Genomic DNA, 19,187 nt, shown 5'->3' with positions numbered 1-19,187 from the left:
CATCCCAACAGATAAAGATACTGTGTGATAAGGCTCCTTTAATAATTTCAAATTATTACAATAATTAGGGGTCATATATGTGAAATTCTGATAGCCTGAAAAGACATCTTAACTTTGGATTTGTTCAATTTATTTGGTCTCTCCCAGGTTGAAGTACAAATTAACAGAGCATTGAAAAATGCAACTTTTTGGGATCGAGTGTAATGTATCTGAGTTTGCTGACGATACAAAGCTAGGTGGGACAGTTAGCTGTGAGGAGAACACAACGCCTCTGCAAACGGATATAGATAGACTAAGTGAGTGGGTAGTAAGGTGGCAGATGGAGTATAATAGTGGGGAAATGGGAGGTTATTCGCTTTGGTAGGAAGAATAAAAGGATCTGAATACTTTTTAAATGGTGAGAAACTTTTAAATGTTGGTGTTTAGAGAGATTTGGATGTCCTTGTGCAAGAAACATAGAAAGCTAGCATGCAGGTACAGCAAGCAATAAGGAAGGCAAATGACATGTTGTCCTTTATTTCAAGGAGGTTGGAGTATAAGAGTGAGGAAGTCTTGCTACAATTGTACAGGGTCTTGGGGAGACCATACCTAGAGTACTGTGCAGAGTTTTGGTCTCCTTATCTAAGGAAGGATATACTTGCCTTGGAGGCTGTGCAACTGAGGTTCACTAGATTGATTCCTGGGGTGAGAGGGTTGTCCTATGATGAGAGATTGTGTAGAATGGGCCTATGCTCTCTGGAGTTCAGAAGAATGAGAGGTGATCTCATTGAAACATACAAGATTCTGAAGGGGATTGACAGGGTAGATGCTGAGAGGTTGTTTCCCATGGCTGGAGTGTCTAGAACTAGGGGGCACAGTCTCAGGATAAGGGGCATGTCATTTAAGACAGAGATGAAGAGAAATTTCTTCACTCAGAGGGTTGTGAACCTTTGGAATTTTCTGCCCCAGACGGCTGTGGATGCTGTGTCTCTGAATATATTCAAGGCTGTTTTTGGAGTTTAGGGGAATCAAGGGAAATGGAGATCAGGCGGGAAAGTAGAGTTGAGGTCGATGATCAACCATGATCTTATTGAATGGCGGAGCAGGCTCGAGGGGCTGAATGACTTACTCCTGCTCCTATTTCTTATGTTCTTATGTTCTTAACTTCAATTGATTCAAAGCTAGAAATGAAAACCCATCCTTAAATGTAATGGTAGGATAGGCATTACCACAGCATGTACTGCATATGGGACCAAAATAGATTGCACAGAAAACTTTGCAAGACTCCACAATAGCAGAAACAATATGGAGATCAGCAGCCATAACAGAAAAACACTCAACTTAACAGCACAAATATATTGGCACTATAGACTGCAAACAGTGTACATAGGTGTATATCCATGCCACGATCTACATTTAATCTTCATCATAATAGTAATAGAAAGATTATCCCAACAAGTCAAACAATTCAAGACTGAAATAAAGAAAGTACACAGAATGAAACAAGGAAGCAAAACAATCAGGTTATGTGTGTGTAGTTTCTGTATATACCATTTGTTGGTGTCCCCAATCAAATATTTACTTTTCCAGCTTTGTGCAATAAAGCCTCATGAATCCATATAAAATGTAATTTTAATTAAGTTAAATCTTAATTTCTGGTGTAAAACACGCCCTAAAAATATCTTTGTCGTAAGACTGGCTTTTCTGTGTCTCTTAAACCTCAGACAGCATTATAGAGAGAGCATTCTGGTACATTGATTCAACATGCACTATCCTAATGTACCATGGATAACTAAAAGGTTCTGTCTTTCTGCGTCACTTTGGACATCACTTTGCCTGTGATTTATTTTCATATTAGACTCCTAAACTTTACCATGCAAGATATCAGAGGGTAAAGTTATAAGCAACTTTAAAGTTTTAAACAACTAAAGATATTATATTTGAACAAATATTTTGTATCGGTCTTCACGGTAGAAGACACTAAAAACATCCCAATAGCGGATAATCAAGGGGCTATAGGGAAGGGGGAACTTAATACAATCACTGGGCCCAACTTTGCCCAACCCTTTTTTTTGGCGCACTGATTTTGCGCACTGGAAAGGGCACCGGAAAAAAGGGGCCCCATCCTGGCTGCTCTTCAGAGTCCCTGGAGTCCCAGCGTGCCATGCATTCTGAAATGGGGGGCGGTGCAACAGGCCTGCGCCGAAAACAGTGCCAGCACCTGCGCGCATGCGCAGCAAAGTCTGCGCACATGCTACTGCCCTCCCAGCGTGTTCTGCGGGCTGTGAGCAGGACCCGATGCTCGCAGCCCCTATCCCCGGCCGAAGGGATGCCCCGATCTCGTCGCACCCTATCCCCAGCCGAGTAGCCTCCTGAATTCCCGGGTGAGGTAGAACTTCGGTTTTATTTTTTATTTATTGGTTGTGCTTGAGAGTTTTGATTGGGGGTGGGTGGGGGGGGTGATGGGGGAGGGAGGAGAGTTTTTTTTGGGGGGGGGGGGAAGAGAAAGAGTGTTTTGGGGCAGGGAGGAGAAAGAGTGTTTTGGGGGGGGGGGGGTGGAGAAAGCATCTCTCTCTCTCTCTGGCTACCCTCCCTCGCCCCCGCATCGCGGCCAATTGTTTGAGCTTTTCCTTGCAATGTTTGGTGCTTGGTTGTTGAGGTCCTCTCCAGTTCCCTTCCCTCCCCTAATGTCTGCCGAATGTACGCTGCTTTTTCTTCACTGCCTGCAAGGTTTTTCAGAGCTGGCCCCATATGCTGATCTAAGTCGTTTTGGAGTAGGTTTTTGCTGGCCAAAGTGGCCAGTTTGCAGATGACACTAAACTGGGTGGCGGTGTGAGCTGTGAGGAGGACGCTAAGAGGCTGCAGGGTGATTTGGACAGGTTAGGCGAGTGGGCAAATACATGGCAGATGCAGTATAATGTAGATAAATGTGAGGTTATCCACTTTGGGGGCAAAAACACGAAGGCAGAATATTATCTGAATGGTGGCAGATTAGGAAAAGGGGAGGTGCAGCGAGACCTGGGTGTCATGATTCATCAGTCATTGAAGGTTGGCTTGCAGGTACAGCAGGCGGTGAAGAAGGCAAATGGCATGTTGGCCTTCATAGCTAGGGGATTTGAGTATAGGAGCAGGGAAGTCTTACTGCAGTTGCACAGGGCCTTGGTGAGGCCCCACCTGAAATATTGTGTTCAGTTTTGGTCTCCTAATCTGAGGAAGGACATTCTTGCTATTGAGGGAGTGCAACGAAGGTTTACCAGACTGATTCCTGGGATGGCAGGACTGACATATGAGGAGAGACTGGATCGACTGGGCCTGTATTCACTGGAGTTTAGAAGGATGAGAGGGGATCTCATAGAAACATATAAAATTCTGACGGGACTGGACAGGTTAGATGCAGAAAGAATGTTCCCGATGTTGGGGGAGTCCAGAACCAGGCGTCACAGTCTAAGGATAAGGGGTAAGCCATTTAGGATTGAGATGAGGAGAAACTTCTTCACTCAGAGAGTTGTTAACCTGTGGAATTCTCTTCCGCAGAGGGATGTTGATGCCAGTTCGTTAGATATATTCAAGAGGGAGTTGGATATGGCCCTTACAGCTAAAGGGATCAAGGGGTATGGAGAGAAAACAGAAATGGGGTACTGAAGGAATGATCAGCCATGATCTTATTGAATGGTGGTGCAGGCTCGAAGGGCCGGATGGTCTACTCCTGCACCTATTTTCTATGTTTCTATGTTTCAATGTAAGTGGCCAAAACTGGCGTAAGTGTCTGGGAATGCCCCCTTTTGAAAAAAAATCGTACCGAACTGACTTACTCTGGAGCAAATGTTTTGGGGAAAATGGCATTTTTTAACTAACGGCAGAAAAAACTGACTTCAAAAAAATTGATACAAGTCATGGCCAAAGTTGGGCCCACTATCACTAAAGAAGTAGCACATTGTAAAATAATGGGACTAAAGGCAGACAAGTCCCCTGGACCTGATGGCTTGCATCCTAGGGTCTTAACCGCCTGCAGGTACAGCAGGCGGTTAGGAAAACAAATGACATGTTGGCCTTCATAGCGAGGGGATTTGAGTACAGGGGCAAGGAGGTGTTACTACAGTTGTACAGGGCCTTGGTGAGGCCACACCTGGTGTATTGTGTACAGTTTTGGTCTCCTAACTTGAGGAAGGACATTCTTGCTATAGAGGGAGTGCAGCAAAGGTTCACCAGACTGATTCCCGGGATGGCGGGACTGACATATCAAGAAAGACTGGATCAACTGGGCTTGTATTCACTGGAGTTCAGAAGAATGAGAGGGGATCTCATAGAAACGTTTAAAATTCTGACAGGTTTAGACAGGTTAGATACAGGAAGAATGTTCCCAATGTTGGGGAAGTCCAGAACCAGGGGTCATAGTCTAAGGATAAGGGGTAAGCCATTTAGGACCGAGATGAGGAGAAACTTCTTCACCTAGAGAGTGGTGAACCTGTGGAATTCTCTACCACAGAAAGTTGTTGAGGCCAATTCACTAAATATATTCAAAAAGGAGTTAGATGTAGTCCTTACTACTAGGGGGATCAAGAGATATGGTGAGAAAGCAGGAATGGGGTACTGAAGTTGCATGTTCAGCCATTAACTCATTGAATGGCGGTGCAGGCTCGAAGGGCCGAATGGCCTACTCATGCACCTATTTTCTATGTTTCTATGTTTCTATGTTAAAAGAAGTGGCTTCAGAGATAGTGGATGCATTGGTTGTAATCTACCAAAATTCCTTGGATTCTGGGCAGTCCCAGCGATTGGAAAACACAAATGTAATGCCCCTATTTAAAAAAGGAGGCAGACAGAAAGCAGGAAGCTAAAAACAAGTTAGCCTACCATCTGTCGTTGAGAAAATGCTGGAGTCCATTATTAAAGAAGCAGTAGCAGGACATTTGGAAAAGCATGATTTAATCAAGCAGAGTCAACATGGTTTTATGAAAGGGAAATCATGTTTGACAAATTTGCTGGAGTTCTTTGAGGATGTAACGAGCAGGGTGGATAAGGAGGAAACCAATGGATGTGGTGTATTTGGATTTCCAGAAGGCATTCGATAAGGTGCCACATGGAAGGTTGCTGCACAAGATAAAAGTTCACGGGGTTGGGGGTAATATATTAGCATAGATAGAGGATTGGTTAACTAATAGAAAACAGAGAGTTGGGATAAAAAGGTAATTTTCTGGTTGGCAAACAGTAACTAGTGGGGTGCCGCAGGGATTGGTGCTGGAGTCTCAACTATTTACAATCTATATTAATGACTTGGATGAAGGGACAGAGTGTGATGTAGCCAAGTTTGCAGATATACAAAGATGGGTGGGAAAGCAAATTGTGAGGAGGACACAAGAAATTTGCAAAAGGATATAGACAGGCTAAGTGAGTGGACAAAAATTTGGCAGATGGAGTATAATGTGGGAAAATGTGAGGTCATCCACTTTGGAAGAAAAAATAGAAAAGCAAATTATAATTTAGATGGAGAAAAATTGCAAAGTGCTACAGTACAGAGAGACCTGGGGGTCCTTGTGCTTGAAACACAAAAAGTTAGTATGCAGGTACAGCAAGTAATCAGGAAGGCAAATGGAATGTTGGCCTTTATTGCAAGGGGGATAGAGTATAAAAGCAGGTAACTCCTGCTACAACTGTATAGGGTATTGCTGAGGCCACACTTAGAGTACTGCATACAGTTTTGATCTCCATATTTAAGGAAGGATATACTTACATTGGAGGCAGTTCAGAGAAGGGTCACTAGGTTGATTCCTGAGATGAAGGGGTTGACTTATGAAGAAAGGTTGAGTAGGTTGGGACTATACTCATTGGAATTCAGAAGAATGAGAGGTGATCTTATCGAGACATAAAAGATGATGAGGGGGCTCGACAAGGTGGATGCAGAGAGGATATTTCCATTCATAGAGGAAACTAAAACTAAGGGGCATAGTTTCAGATTAAGGGGCCGCCCATTTAAAATTGAGATGAGAAGGAATTTCTTCTCTCAGAGGGTTGTAAATCTGTGGAATTCTCTGCCCCAGCTGTGGAGGCTGGGTCATTGAATATAATTAAGGTGGAGGTAGACAGATTTTTGAGCTATAAGGTAGTAAAGAGTTATGGGGAGCGGGCAGGGAAGTGGAGCTGAGTCCATGATCAGATCAGCCATGATCTTATTAAATGGCGGAGCAGGCTCGAGGGGCCAAATGGCCTGATCCTGCTCCTATTTCTTATGTTCTTATATTCTCTTTCTTCTAAGCAGAAACATTCAGGGAACCTGGCATAAGATTTATCAGCTCAGTGCATCTGATGTGAGAACAAAAGCAACATTTGCAGATGCTGAAAATCTGAAATAAAAACAGAAAATGCTGGAAATACTCAGCAGGCCAGACAGCATCTGTACAGGGAGAAACAGAGTTCATGGGCCAGAAATTCTGGCCTCCCGGGTCTGTACTGAGTGTGTACGGACCCAGGAAGGCATTGCAAAAGTCGGTTTTCATAGAACAATGCGCATGTGCTGAAAATCGGCTTTTCCGATCTGTCAAGACGGATCTTCCATATCTCTCAGCCAGGACATTCACATGGGCAAGATTGAGGTATTTACCCATATCTTGCCCAGCAAATGTCCTGAAAACTCTTGCGCCTGACAAAAAGCAGGCACATAGCCTACTTTTAAGGGATAGAAGTTTTAAAACACACTTAAAAAAAAATTTAAATTTAAAAAACACATTTTATTTTTTTAAATCCTGTCACTACATTAAGTTTATTTGAAAGCATCATTAAAAAACTTAAAAGAAAATCAGAAACATTTTTTTTAATAATACATAAATAGCTTTAATTTAAATTCATGTTAAATATATAATGTATTTTTTCTATTTTTTATTAATGTTTTGTTTGTGGGGGGGGGGGGAGGGTTCTCATTCATAATAATGGGAACTCCAACTTATGGAATTCCCATTATTATGAATGAGCACATACTTTACCTGATTGGCTGTCCAGAGCTATGTGACTCCAGCTCCAGGCCTGCGCACATCCTGACGTGCACGCGCTGCGAAGCGCAGTCAATGGAGGCCTCAGGACCGGGAACGCGCATGGGCGCAGGAGCTTCAGGTAAGTGCGCATCTTTTTAAAGTTTTTTATCTGATCGCCCGAGGGAAGCAGCCGACCGAGATTTCTGGGCCAATGTTTCAGGTTGTTTAGTTAGAATAGGGGCAGAGGTTATGGTCTGTCCCTGCCCCTATTGTTTCCCCATGGCAGCTGTTGATGATTCTGCCATCTCCATTTATACCTCATCTAGACACAACTTTTGTTTCTTAACTTGGTCCCATTAACATCTTCTTTTGCTTTGCACCATCATCCCTTTTGTCTCTTAATCTCCTCTGCCTTCCATCCTATCAGGTACCTTCCCTTTTGTTCTTTCCGACCCTCCCCCCTTTCCCTGCCCCGACACTTGCTTAAAATCTGTTACATCTCTAATTTTTTCCAGTTCTGACGAAGGGTCATCGACCTGAAACATTAACTCGGTTTCTCTCTCCATAGATGCTGCCTGACCTGCTGAGTATTTCCAGCATTTTCTGTTTTTATATCTGATGTGACAATCTTGGCATCTGCTTTAAGGTTTCGCTCAAATATACTACAAATACTAATTTTGTTTGCAAAAAGAATAATAGCCACTCTGGAATATTTTTTGGTAAAGACATTGATAAGTTATTAATTACTACAATGACAACAATTTCTTTAGTCTTACCTTGGCAGAAATTCTGAATTCACCGTATTCCTTCATAAGATCCTGAGTTTCTTCAGTAGTTTCCCCAGCAGAGGTATGGGTGGAGAGGTAATACTCGCCTGTTTCTTGGATCCAGTCCAAAGCCTGTTGGGTGCAGAGGGAATAAGACTAATCTAAATGTTCTACTGAAAACGGCAAAGATCTCTCCCCAAATTCAATGGCATCAAATTCTTTTAGTCTTCCTCCCATCATTCATTACATCATAAAACAAAGCTGGAGCTACACAAAAAACAAATGGAAAAAAAAAATCACACAAAGCACAACTCTCTGTGTAAAGCACTATATTAACTTTGCAACTTAATGCAGTGTCCGTCCTCCCCTTCCCTTACAACCAGTGATCAAATCTCAACAGAAAAGAATGAAAATAAACAAAACATGAAAGGTACAAATTTTACTGCCCTGTTCCTTGGTGTGCACTGGGAGTACATATCTCAAAGGTTTGCATTCCCAGCCTGTAATTTTCCATCTATACCCCTTAGTTACTATTACTAATAGCAGGTCCCATGGAAGTTGACATGTTCAAAGAAGCTTTTATTTTTTTGAGACAGGAAACACTGCTTGCTTGCATGAGCTTCAAAGACGGCAAAGGCTTTACCAAGGTTTCAATCTGACAACAATCACTGAAGGATGATGGTGAACTACATGATCTAACTGCTGGGGTAGACAACTCATACCTGTTTGGCACTTCTTTCAAACACCACATATTGCTGGCACTGATCTAGTCTCCTCTTCTTCATTGTCCAGAAATGAAGGACCCTGTTCTCCCTCTGGAGTAGCTCACTCAGAATAGCTGCACAACAAAACAAAAACACTGTCGGTTTCTCACAGCATGTGGGGCTCTTTTTCCAGCGTTAGTCTTCTACTAAATGCTTTCATCCACTCAGAATGAGGAAAGAAGAGCCAATCTCAATGTAGTTAAACATGAACTGTCATCATCAGGAAGCTCAGTGGCAGAAGTCAAATGTAAAAGTGAGTTCGAAGTAAACATTTTCATAAAGGTATAAAGTGCTCCAGGGTGGATCACAGACAATTCGGCTAATCATACCTTCCTGGGTGACATCATTCAAGCAGGCAGTTTTCAACACCAGGAATTTTGTTTAGTTAGGATTATGTGCATTAAAACGCCCACGGTATGAAGGTGGTGAAATCAAGACAATAAAACAGAATATCATCAATCAAAATTATCATTATTCCTTTTGTTACCGAGTTGCTGGAATACCGACTGCATTTAGAATTAAAGCAAATATCACCAATTTTCTGAAATGACACTTGTCGATTACAAATGAACCATTCATCCTTTCTAGACCCAGACCCACCTTTAACTTGCTGCTCGGGTCCTCTTGTGTGAGCAGCCACACCAGGCATACTCACATTGTTCCTGTGAATGTACTTCAGAAATACCTCAGCATTCCTGCGCGCAAGAGTGCAGGCCTGTGAACACACAATAGGTGATTATTTGTAACAGCTCATCAGTATTCATCGAGCTGATCACACTAACCACTTGTTTGTCATATGCAAGACAGTGGGGCCGATTTACATAAATAATAAAAAAATTACATAGAATTTACAACACAGAAACAGGCCATTTGGTCCAACAAGTCTATGCCAGTGTTTATGCTCCATTCGAGCCTCCTCCCTACCTTATCAACATATCCTTCTATTCCTTTCTCTCTTGTGTAACTATCTAGCTTCCCCTTAAATGCATCTATGCTATTTGCCTCAACCACTCCAGGAATTAGCAGCTGCCCTTTGGACACCCAAGGTCCGTCTGATGAGATGTGCAGGAGGCTTTAAATGCGTGTCCAGCACTCCAGGCCAAAACAGGCAGGAGGCTATTTGCAAATGCAAATCGACCCCAAGCCGGTTGTAGGAACCCATTTGCAATTTTCAAGTACAAATGGCCGGAGCACTTGCCACTCATGCTCCGGCCCTTTTGTACCAGGTGGGGAGCGGCCTAATCTGCAGTCCTGAAAGGGACCACTGAAGGCCACTTCACAAAAAGCCTGGAACATTTTTAGGAGGACTTTTGAGGAAATGCTCTTCCTGGCCCACAAAAATATTACGGCTTGCTGCCGGTCGCTGTGTAGCCCTCCTCCCATGTACCTCCCCCGCGCCCCCACCCCATCTTTGATTTGTCGTATGATTCATTCCGCTGTTTGTACTTGGCTTCCGCATGCTCCCGGCGAAAAGACTCAAAGTGTTCAGTGCCTCCTCGGATACTTCTCCTCCACTTAGAGCGGTCTCGGGCCAGGGATTCCCAAGAGTCAGTGGGTGTCCTTCAAACGTTTTTCTTTGCCCTCCTGGGGCTCGCCCGCCATGACATAGCTCAGAGTAGAGTGCTTGTTTTGGGAGCCTAGTATCGGACAAGCGGCCAATGTGGTCCACCCATCGAAGCTGATCGAGTGTGGTCAATGCCTCGATGCTGGGGATGTTGGCCTGAGAAAGAATGCTGACGTTGGTGCACTTATCCTGCCAATGAATTTGTAGGTTTTTGTGGAGGCAGCATTGGTGGTATTGCTCCAATCCTTTGAGGTGCCTACAGTACATAGTCCATGTCTCTGAAGCATATAGGAGGGCGGGTATCACTACTGCTCTGTAGACCATGAGATTGGTGCAGGGTTTGAGATCGTGGTCTTCAAACACTCTTTTCCTCATGCATTCGAAGGTCAGTAACGGTGACCATGAAACTATCGGATTGTCGTAAAAACCCATCTTATTCACGAATGTCCTTTAGGGAAGGAAATCTGCCGTCCTTATCTGGTCTGGCCTTTATGTGACTCCAGACCCACAGCAATGTGGTTGACTCTTAATTGCTTTCTGAAATGGCCTAGCAAGCCACTCATAACATAAGAACATAATAAGAACATAAGAATTAGGAACAGGAGTAGGCCATCTAGCCCCTCGAGCCTGCTCCGCCATTTAATAAGATCATGGCTGATCTGGCCGTGGACTCAGCTCCACTTACCCGCCCTCTCCCCGTAACCCTTAATTACCTTATTGGTTAAAAATCTAACTATCTGTGACTTGAATACATTCAATGAGCTAGCCTCAACTGCTTCCTTGGGCAGAGAATTCCACAGATTCACAACCCTCTGGGAGAAGAAATTCCTTCTCAACTCGGTTTTAAATTGTCTCCCCCGTATTTTGAGGCTGTGCCCCCTAGTTCTAGTCTCCCCGACCAGTGGAAACAACCTCTCTGCCTCTATCTTGTCTATCCCTTTCATGATTTTAAATGTTTCTATAAGATCACCCCTCATCCTTCTGAACTCCAACGAGTAAAGACCCAGTCTACTCAATCTATCATCATAAGGTAACCCCCTCATCTCCGGAATCAGCCTAGTGAATCGTCTCTGTACCCCCTCCAAAGCCAGTATATCCTTCCTTAAGTAAGGTGACCAAAACTGCACGCAGTACTCCAGCTGTGGCCTTACCAATACCCTATACAGTTGCAGCAGGACCTCCCTGCTTTTGTACTCCATCCCTCTCCCACTCAGTTGTAACAAACCGCTGCAAGAAACAATAGTAAGATTAAACCCACACGAACCACCTGGCATCGACCTTGGCACCAGCTTCGAACACGACAACAAAACTTCCAGCCCAGTCGACCCTGCTCCTCACTAACATCTGGGGCTTTGTGCAAAAGTTGGGAGAGCTGTCCCACAGACGAGTCAAGCAACATAGTCATATGCACCTAATCATAAATTTCAGCCAATGACTCAAACTCTTCCATCATCATCCCTGGGAATGTCCTGTCCCATCGGCAGGACAGACCCACCAGAGGTGGCAGCACAGTGGTATATAGCCGGGAGGGAGTGGTCCTGGGAGTCCTTAACATTGACTCTGGACCCCATGACGTCTCATGGCTTCAGATCAAGTAGGGGCAAGGAAACCTCCTGCTGATTACCACCTACCGCCCTCCCTCAGTGGAAGAATCAGTACTCCTCCATGTTGAACACCACTGAGGGTAGCAAGGACACAGAATGTACTCTGGGTGGGGGACTTCAATGTCAATCACCAAGAGTGGCTCGGTAGCACCACGACTGACAGAGCTGGACGAGGCCTGAAGGACATAGCAGCCAAACTGGGCCGGCAGCAGATGGTGAAAACCAACACAAGGGAAAAACCTACTTGACCTCGTCCTCACCAATCGACCTGTTGCAGATGCATCTGTCCATGACAGTATTGGTAGCAGTGATCACCACACAATCCTTGTGGAGACAAAGTCCCATCTTCACACTGAAGACACCCTCCATCGTGTTGTGTGGCACTACCACTGTGCTAAATGGGGTGGATTCAGAACAGATCTAGCAGCTCAAAACTGGGCATCCATGAGGCGCTGTGGGCCATCAGCAGCGGCAGAATTGTATTACACCACATTCTGTACCCTCATGGCCCGGCATATCCCACACTCTACCATTACCATCAAGTCAGGGGACCAACCCTGGTTCAATGAGAGTGCAGAAGAGCATGCCAGGAACAGCACCAGGCATACCTAAAAATTAAGTGCCAACCCGGGGAAGCTGTAACACAGGATTAAGCAGCGGAAGCAACATTTTATAAACAGAGCTAAACAATCCCACAATCAACAGGTCAGATCAAAGCTCTGCAGTCCTGCCACATCCAGTTGTGAATGGTGGTGGACACTTAAATAACTAACAGGAGGAGGAGGCTCCATGAATATCCTCATCCTCAATGATGGCGGAGCCCAGCACGCAAGTGCAAAGGACAAGGCTGAAGTGTTTGCAACCATCTTTAGCCAGAAGTTCCGAGCGGATGATCCACATTGGCCTCCACCTGACGTGCCCACCATCACAGAAGCCAGTCTTCAGCCAATTCGATTCACTCCACGTGATATCAAGAAATGGCTGAGCACACTGGATACAGCAAAGGACCTGACAACATCCAGCTGTTGTGCTGAAGACTTATGCTCCAGAACTAGCCGTGCCTCCAGCCAAGCTCCAGCACAGCTGCAACACTGGCATCTACCCGACAATGTGAAAATCTGCCCAGGTATGTCCTGTCCACAAAAAGCAGGACAAATCCAATCCAGCCAATTACTGAGTCTACTCTCAATCATCAGCAAAATGATGAAAGGTGTCATTGACAGTTTTATCAAGTGTCACTTACTCACCAATAACCTGCTCACTAATGCTCAGTTTGGGTTCTGCCAGGACCACTCGGCTCCAGACCTCATTTCAGCCTTGGTCCAAACATGGACAAAAGAGCTGAATTCCAGAGGTGAGAGTGACTGCCCTTGACATCAAGGCAGCATTTGACTGAGTGAGGCATCAAGGAGCTCGAGTAAAAGTGAAGTCAATGGGAATCAGGGGGAAACCTCTCCACTGGCTCGAGTCATACCTAGCACAAAGGAAGATTATTGTGGTTGTTAGCGGTCAATCATCTCAGCCCCAAGACATCGCTGCAGGAGTTCCTCAGGGCAGTGTCCTAGGTCCAACCATCTTCAGCTGTTTCATCAATGACCATCCCTCTATCATGAGGTCAGTACTGCGGATGTTCGCTGATTATTGCACAGTGTTCAGTTCCATTCGCAACTCCTCAGAAAATGAAGCAGTCCATGCCCGCATACAGCAAGATCTGGATGACATTCAGGCGTGGGCTGCTAAGTGGCAAGTAACATTTGTGCCACAAAAGTGCCAGTCAATGACCAGCTAATGTAACGCCTCTGTTTAAAAAAGGGGGCAGACAAAAGGCATGTAACTATAGGCCGGTTAGTTTAACATCTGTAGTGGGGAAAATGCTTGAAGCTATCATTAAGGAAGAAATAGCGGGACATCTGGATAGGAATAGTGCAATCAAGCAGTCACAACATGGATTCATGAAGGGAAAATCATGTTTATCTAATTTACTGGAATTCTTTGAGGATATAACGAGCATGGTGGATAGAGGTGTACCGATGGATGTGATGTATTTAGATTTCCAAAAGGCATTCGATAAGGTGCCGCACAAAAGGTTACTGCAGAAGATAGAGGTACACGGAGTCAGAGGAAATGTATTAGCATGGATAGAGAATTGGCTGGCTAACAGAAAGCAGAGAGTCGGGATAAATGGGTCCTTTTCGGGTTGGAAATCGGTGGTTAGTGGTATGTCACAGGGATCGGTGCTGGGACCACAACTGTTTACAATATACATCGATGACCTGGAAGAGGGGACAGAGTGTAGTGTAACAAAATTTGCAGATGACACAAAGATTAGTGGGAAAGCAGGTTGTGTAGAGGACACAGAGAGGCTGCAAAGAGATTGAGATAGGTTAAGCAAATGGGCTAAGGTTTGGCAGATGCAATACAATGTCGGAAATTGTGAGGTCATCCACCTTGGGAAAAAAAAACAGTAAAAGGGAATTTTATTTGAATGGGGAGAAATTACAACATGCTGCGGTGCAGAGGGACCTGGGGGTCCTTGTGCATGAATCCCAAAAAGTTAGTTTGCAGGTGCAGCAGGTAATCAGGAAGGCGAATGGAATGTTGGCCTTCATAGCGAGGGGATTTGAGTACAGGGGCAGAGAGGTATTGCTACAGTTGTACAGGGCCTTGGTGAGGCCATACATGGAGTATTGTGTACAGTTTTGGTCTCCTAACTTGAGGAAGGACATTCTTGCTATTGAGGGAGTGCAGCGAAGGTTCACCAGACTGATTCCCGTGGATGGCGGGACTGACATATCAAGAAAGACTGGATCAACTGGGCTTGTATTCACTGGAGTTCAGAAGAATGAGAGGGATCTCATAGAAACGTTTAAAATTCTGACGGGTTTAGACAGGTTAGATGCAGGAAGAATGTTCCCAATGTTGGGGAAGTCGAAAACCAGGGGTCACAGTCTAAGGATAAGGGGTAAGCCATTTAGGACCGAGATGAGGAGAAACTTCTTCACCCAGAGAGTGGTGAACCTGTGGAATTCTCTACCAAAGAAAATTGTTGAGGCCAATTCACTAAATATATTCAAAAAGGAGTTACTACTAGGGGGATCAAGGGGTATGGCGAGAAAGCAGGAATGGGGTACTGAAGTTGCATGTTCAGCCATGAACTCATTGAATGGCGGTGCAGGCTAGAAGGGCTGAATGGCCTACTCCTGCACCTATTTTCTATGTTTCTATGATGAGAAATTGTGAGAGAGATACGGAGAGACTGCAAGATGTACAGAAGAGATGAGCTGCAGGATGTGCAGAAGGAGGAGAGACAGAGATAGGCAGAGAATAATAGAGAAGCAGAAAGATGGAGCGATATAGGGGAAAAAAATGTGTAAGTCCACAGAAAGAGGGAGACAGATTAGAAAGCAGCAAAGGAGTTACCAGAGAGGCACACATGTTCTCTGTATTTTGATCCATTTGTAACCATAAGAGAGTTACTAGTACAAACAAAATGGAAAATAAATGAAGATAATAATTAAACAATTAATAGCTGTTTATTTCACAGCTATTCAACTGGAAACATTTAAAGACAACAGCAGCTGAGTGTGATTAATTGGATTGTTGCAGTGCAGGTTGATCACCATTAAGGGGGTAATTTTCTGAGTATGCACTGGCAGCAGGGAACCTCGTCTGCACCAGTGCGTCTCCATCCCAAACCAATAGACTTAAGTGCTTTTGAACAATCACATTATTCAGCCATAAGGAGAATAAGGATATAAACTGAAGAGAATGTTTTATTAATGAGTAGTATCATTAAAATAAATGAAATATCATTAAACATTATGAAAGGGTTTGACGTCGTGAAGATGCTTCTATTTATGGGAGAACACAAAACTAGGGGCCATAAATATACAATAGTCACTAATAAATCCAATAGGGAATTCAGGATAAACTTCTTTACCCAGAGAGTGGTTAGATTGTGGAACTCACTACCACAAGAAGTAGTTGAGATGAGTAGCATAGATGCATTTAAGGAGAAACTAGATAAACACATGAGCAAGAAAGCAATAGAAGGTTATGTTGATCGGGTTAGATGAAGATAGGTGGGAGGAGGCTCGTGTGGAGCATAAAAACCAGCATGGGCCAGTTTTGACAAAAGGTCATCGACCTGAAAGGTTAACTCTTTCTCTCTCCACAGATGCTGCCTGACTTGCTGAGTATTTCCAGCATGGACGAGTTGGGCCAAATGGCCTGTTTCTATGCTGTACATTCTATGTAATATGTAATTCTATGTAAATTAAAGCATCTATCAAAGAACACATTTGGCAGTAACTGACAATCTCATTCAGAGAGGCTTCAGTTTAGTGTGGGAAATGGTAAAAATGTCACACTGTTGCAGTAGGTGTTAATGCTCTGAGGTTGGCTGAGGTACATCATTGGGGCAAAGTAGAGGGATTTACTTGAATTGAACCATTCCGAAGAAAATTCAGTGGTAGTGCCCCTTTAATAGAGAAATGTAACAATTACTGAATACTTCATGCACTGTTTAGTCCACTTCTGATGAGGACTTTACTTTGTTTGGACAGAATTTACTGCTCTGTTTTTATGTTATTTTTACTGTGGCACTAGAGTGCACACAATAGGCTCTGAAATTCCTGGAGCCAGAGAGGGTGGAAAGCCTGAATTCTGTTGGGGGAGGGGAGACCCCAGAGAAGGTATGTGATAGGCAGAGAGAGCGACATAGAAGAATTTCAGGTGGAACCCAGTTACGCTGTGATTCTGCTGAGAGCTGACATGAGATCCAGTGAGGCCACAGGAAATATCCCATAAGCTCTCAAGAGAAATGTAATCAATCCTGGAAGGGATCATCTTTTAAATGCCTGAATATCACTTCCTTAGGAATAAAACTTAAATTAAGAGGAAGCATTTCTTCAGCCCAGGAGGGCTGGGAGTCCCCCTGTGGGAATGGCTTGGTGCTAGCAAATTTGGGGAGACATGTCGAATGCACCCCCCACCTGTCCGAGGTTTGGGATAGAGGCTTGGGCATGGAGCACTTACGCTGACAGAGCAGACCCCCTGGTAATTCAGGGCCATCAATTTGTTCAGTGTCAGCTGTGGCTCAGTGGGTAGCACCCTTCCTTGCCTCTGTGTCAGAAGGTTGTGGGATCAAGTCCCACTCTAGACACTTTAGCACATAAATCTAGGCTGACACTCCAGTGCAGAGCTGAGGGAAAGGTGCACTGTCAGAGGTGCTGTGCTTTGGATGAGACGTTAAACCAAGGCCCCGTCTGCTCTCTCAGATGGGCATAAGTGATCTCATGGCACTATTTTAAAGAGCAGGGGAGTTATCCCCAGTGTCCTGGCCAATATTTATCCCTCAATCAACATAACAAATCAGTTTATCTGGTCATTATCACATTGCTGTTTGTGGGAGCTTGCTTGTGCGCAAATTGGCTGCCGCGTTTCCCACATGACAACAGTGACTACACTCCAAAAATACTTCATTGGCTATAAAGCGCTTTGAGACATCCGTTGGTCACGAAAGGTGCTATATAAATGTAAGTCTTTCTTTCTAAGCAGATACAGAAAGAAAAACTACCTTAAGAAAGGCTTCTTTCTGCTCCAGATGTTTGCTTATCAGTGGTGTGACGTGGTCAGTCTCAGCATTTGGCCCCAATTTATCTTGGCCTCTACACCAGTCCTCATCTCTCCTGTACTCCTGTTCCAGACTCTCGAGGACACTGCATACCTAATAACAGGGAACAAGCATTAGAATTGACAGTTCAACACACACAACTTCCACGACTGAGCAACTCTACTGCCAGCTCACCATGGATGTACTTGTGCTGCTGGCCTTGACTCAGTAGCAGCACTCTCAACTCTAAAGTCATAGATCAAGGGTTTTCGGGCCCAATTTTGGTGCAGTTGTAGAGGTACATCCGATTTTTTAGTGGCTCAACTGCGGCAAAAAAAAATGTTCCAAGTTTCACCGGCATAACCTTTCATTTTGGAGCGGTGCAAATTGTCGTTAAGCTCTGTGGGTGGAGCTTAAGGTCTGCGCCGAAAAACTGAGGTTGCCAGGGTAACGAGGGACACACTGAAGGGCTGAGGCACAAATAAAGCATTTCGCCTTTGTAAAATAGATCACTAAGTGAGACTTGGGACAACAGACTGAAATCTCAATATAGGAAACAATATGAAATTCCTTTTTAGCATTTATAGATTGTTTTCACTTCTACAGTGCCAGTGCCATTGCAATCCCAGGCCGAAAGGCCCCCGTACCGGCCCACTTCTATCCCGGGCCGAAAGGAGCCTGCACCGGCCCACACCTATCCTGGGCTGAAAGGCCCCCCCACCACACCGCCCCCCCCCTCACTGCCATGTCTTCAGCTCTGCTGAAATAATGGCGTCTTCTCTCCACCAATTTTCTGTTCTCTGCGGCGATTTCCTTAAGTGTAGGTAAGGTTTTTCAGAAGGGTACAGCGCTCCATTTTAGAAAAAAAATCAGACTTGGCCAAAATCGCTTAAATGGCCAGAAATGGCTCACCCGGCAGCCAGCACCCCCAATGACGTCAAAAAAACCGGGAACTAAAAAAATTGGACATACCTACTTTAGAATGGTGCAGAAACTTTGGCGAAACTTGCAGATTTTAGTCTGCTCCAAAAAAAACAACGTAGGCCAAAAAAACAGCGCAGAATGGTGGCGAAAATTCAGCCTCTAAGTCCCACTCCAGGACTTGAGCACAAAATCTAGGCTGACACTTCAGTGGCACGCTGAGCGAGAGCTGCACCATCAGAGGTGCTGTTTCTCATATGAGATGTTTGCTCTCTCAGGTGGATGTAAAAGATCTGATGGTGCTATTGGAAGAACAGAAGAGATCTCCTAGTGTCCTGGCTAATATGTATCTCCGTCGGGATCTGGTGGGCGAATCACAAGGAAGACCATAAAGCTAGCAAAAAACATCTTCTGCCGCAGTTTGCTTCCAAAAAAAAGCTGCTTGTCACCTGATTATATTCTGAAATTACACCAATAAAGCATGGAATTTATAAACCAGTGTTTTTCTGCGAAATAATGACTTAATTGAATTAGTGAACACAAAGATTCAAGATGCACCCAAATGAAAACTCATTATAACGTAGCATTTGACAATAAATTGGTGTAAAAAATTCAGGTTTTGCTGAACTATTTCAGGATTGCAGCTTCAACACCTTAAATATCAAAACATAATGGGTGAATAATACATGCTTGAAATTTCTACCTGTTCAGATGTCTTATAGAAAGCCACAGACGCATTGACCAGTTTGAGTCTGTCCTCCATCTTCAGCATTAGCTGTTGCCAGTGAAGGGCTACTTTCTCAGCACATTCCCTGATGGCATCTGAATCGTAGTGACCAGCCTGCAGCATGGTCTCGGCCTTCTGCTGCACTTGAAGGGCACTTTGGTGGGTTTTCTGCAAAGAAGTGGCATGAAAGAGGGACTATGTGTAGGGAGGAAAGAGGTTTGCGTAGAAGTGCCAGATAGATGGTAAAAGGGATTAGGTGTGAGTAATGAGATGTGGGAAAGT

At 44.3% G+C, this 19,187-nt stretch overlaps 1 protein-coding gene across 1 annotated transcript in view; it reads right to left on the bottom strand.

The window, feature by feature from the left end:
- kalrna (kalirin RhoGEF kinase a) overlaps nt 1–19,187 on the bottom strand; it is a 989,478-nt gene that overhangs the window by 372,436 nt on the left and 597,855 nt on the right. The window contains exons 18-22 of the mRNA XM_070875649.1: nt 18,882–19,073; nt 17,222–17,371; nt 9,076–9,190; nt 8,434–8,549; nt 7,721–7,843 (exon numbers count right to left, since the gene is read on the bottom strand). Coding sequence (XP_070731750.1) covers nt 7,721–7,843; nt 8,434–8,549; nt 9,076–9,190; nt 17,222–17,371; nt 18,882–19,073 — 696 coding nt within the window. The remainder of the gene's footprint in view (nt 1–7,720; nt 7,844–8,433; nt 8,550–9,075; nt 9,191–17,221; nt 17,372–18,881; nt 19,074–19,187) is intronic.

The sequence above is a fragment of the Pristiophorus japonicus genome, chromosome 3 (genome assembly GCF_044704955.1).
Source record: "Pristiophorus japonicus isolate sPriJap1 chromosome 3, sPriJap1.hap1, whole genome shotgun sequence".
Lineage (NCBI taxonomy): Eukaryota > Metazoa > Chordata > Chondrichthyes > Pristiophoridae > Pristiophorus > Pristiophorus japonicus.
The sequence above is the reverse complement of the archived record's forward strand: the minus strand, read 5'-3'. Positions and strand labels throughout refer to the sequence as shown.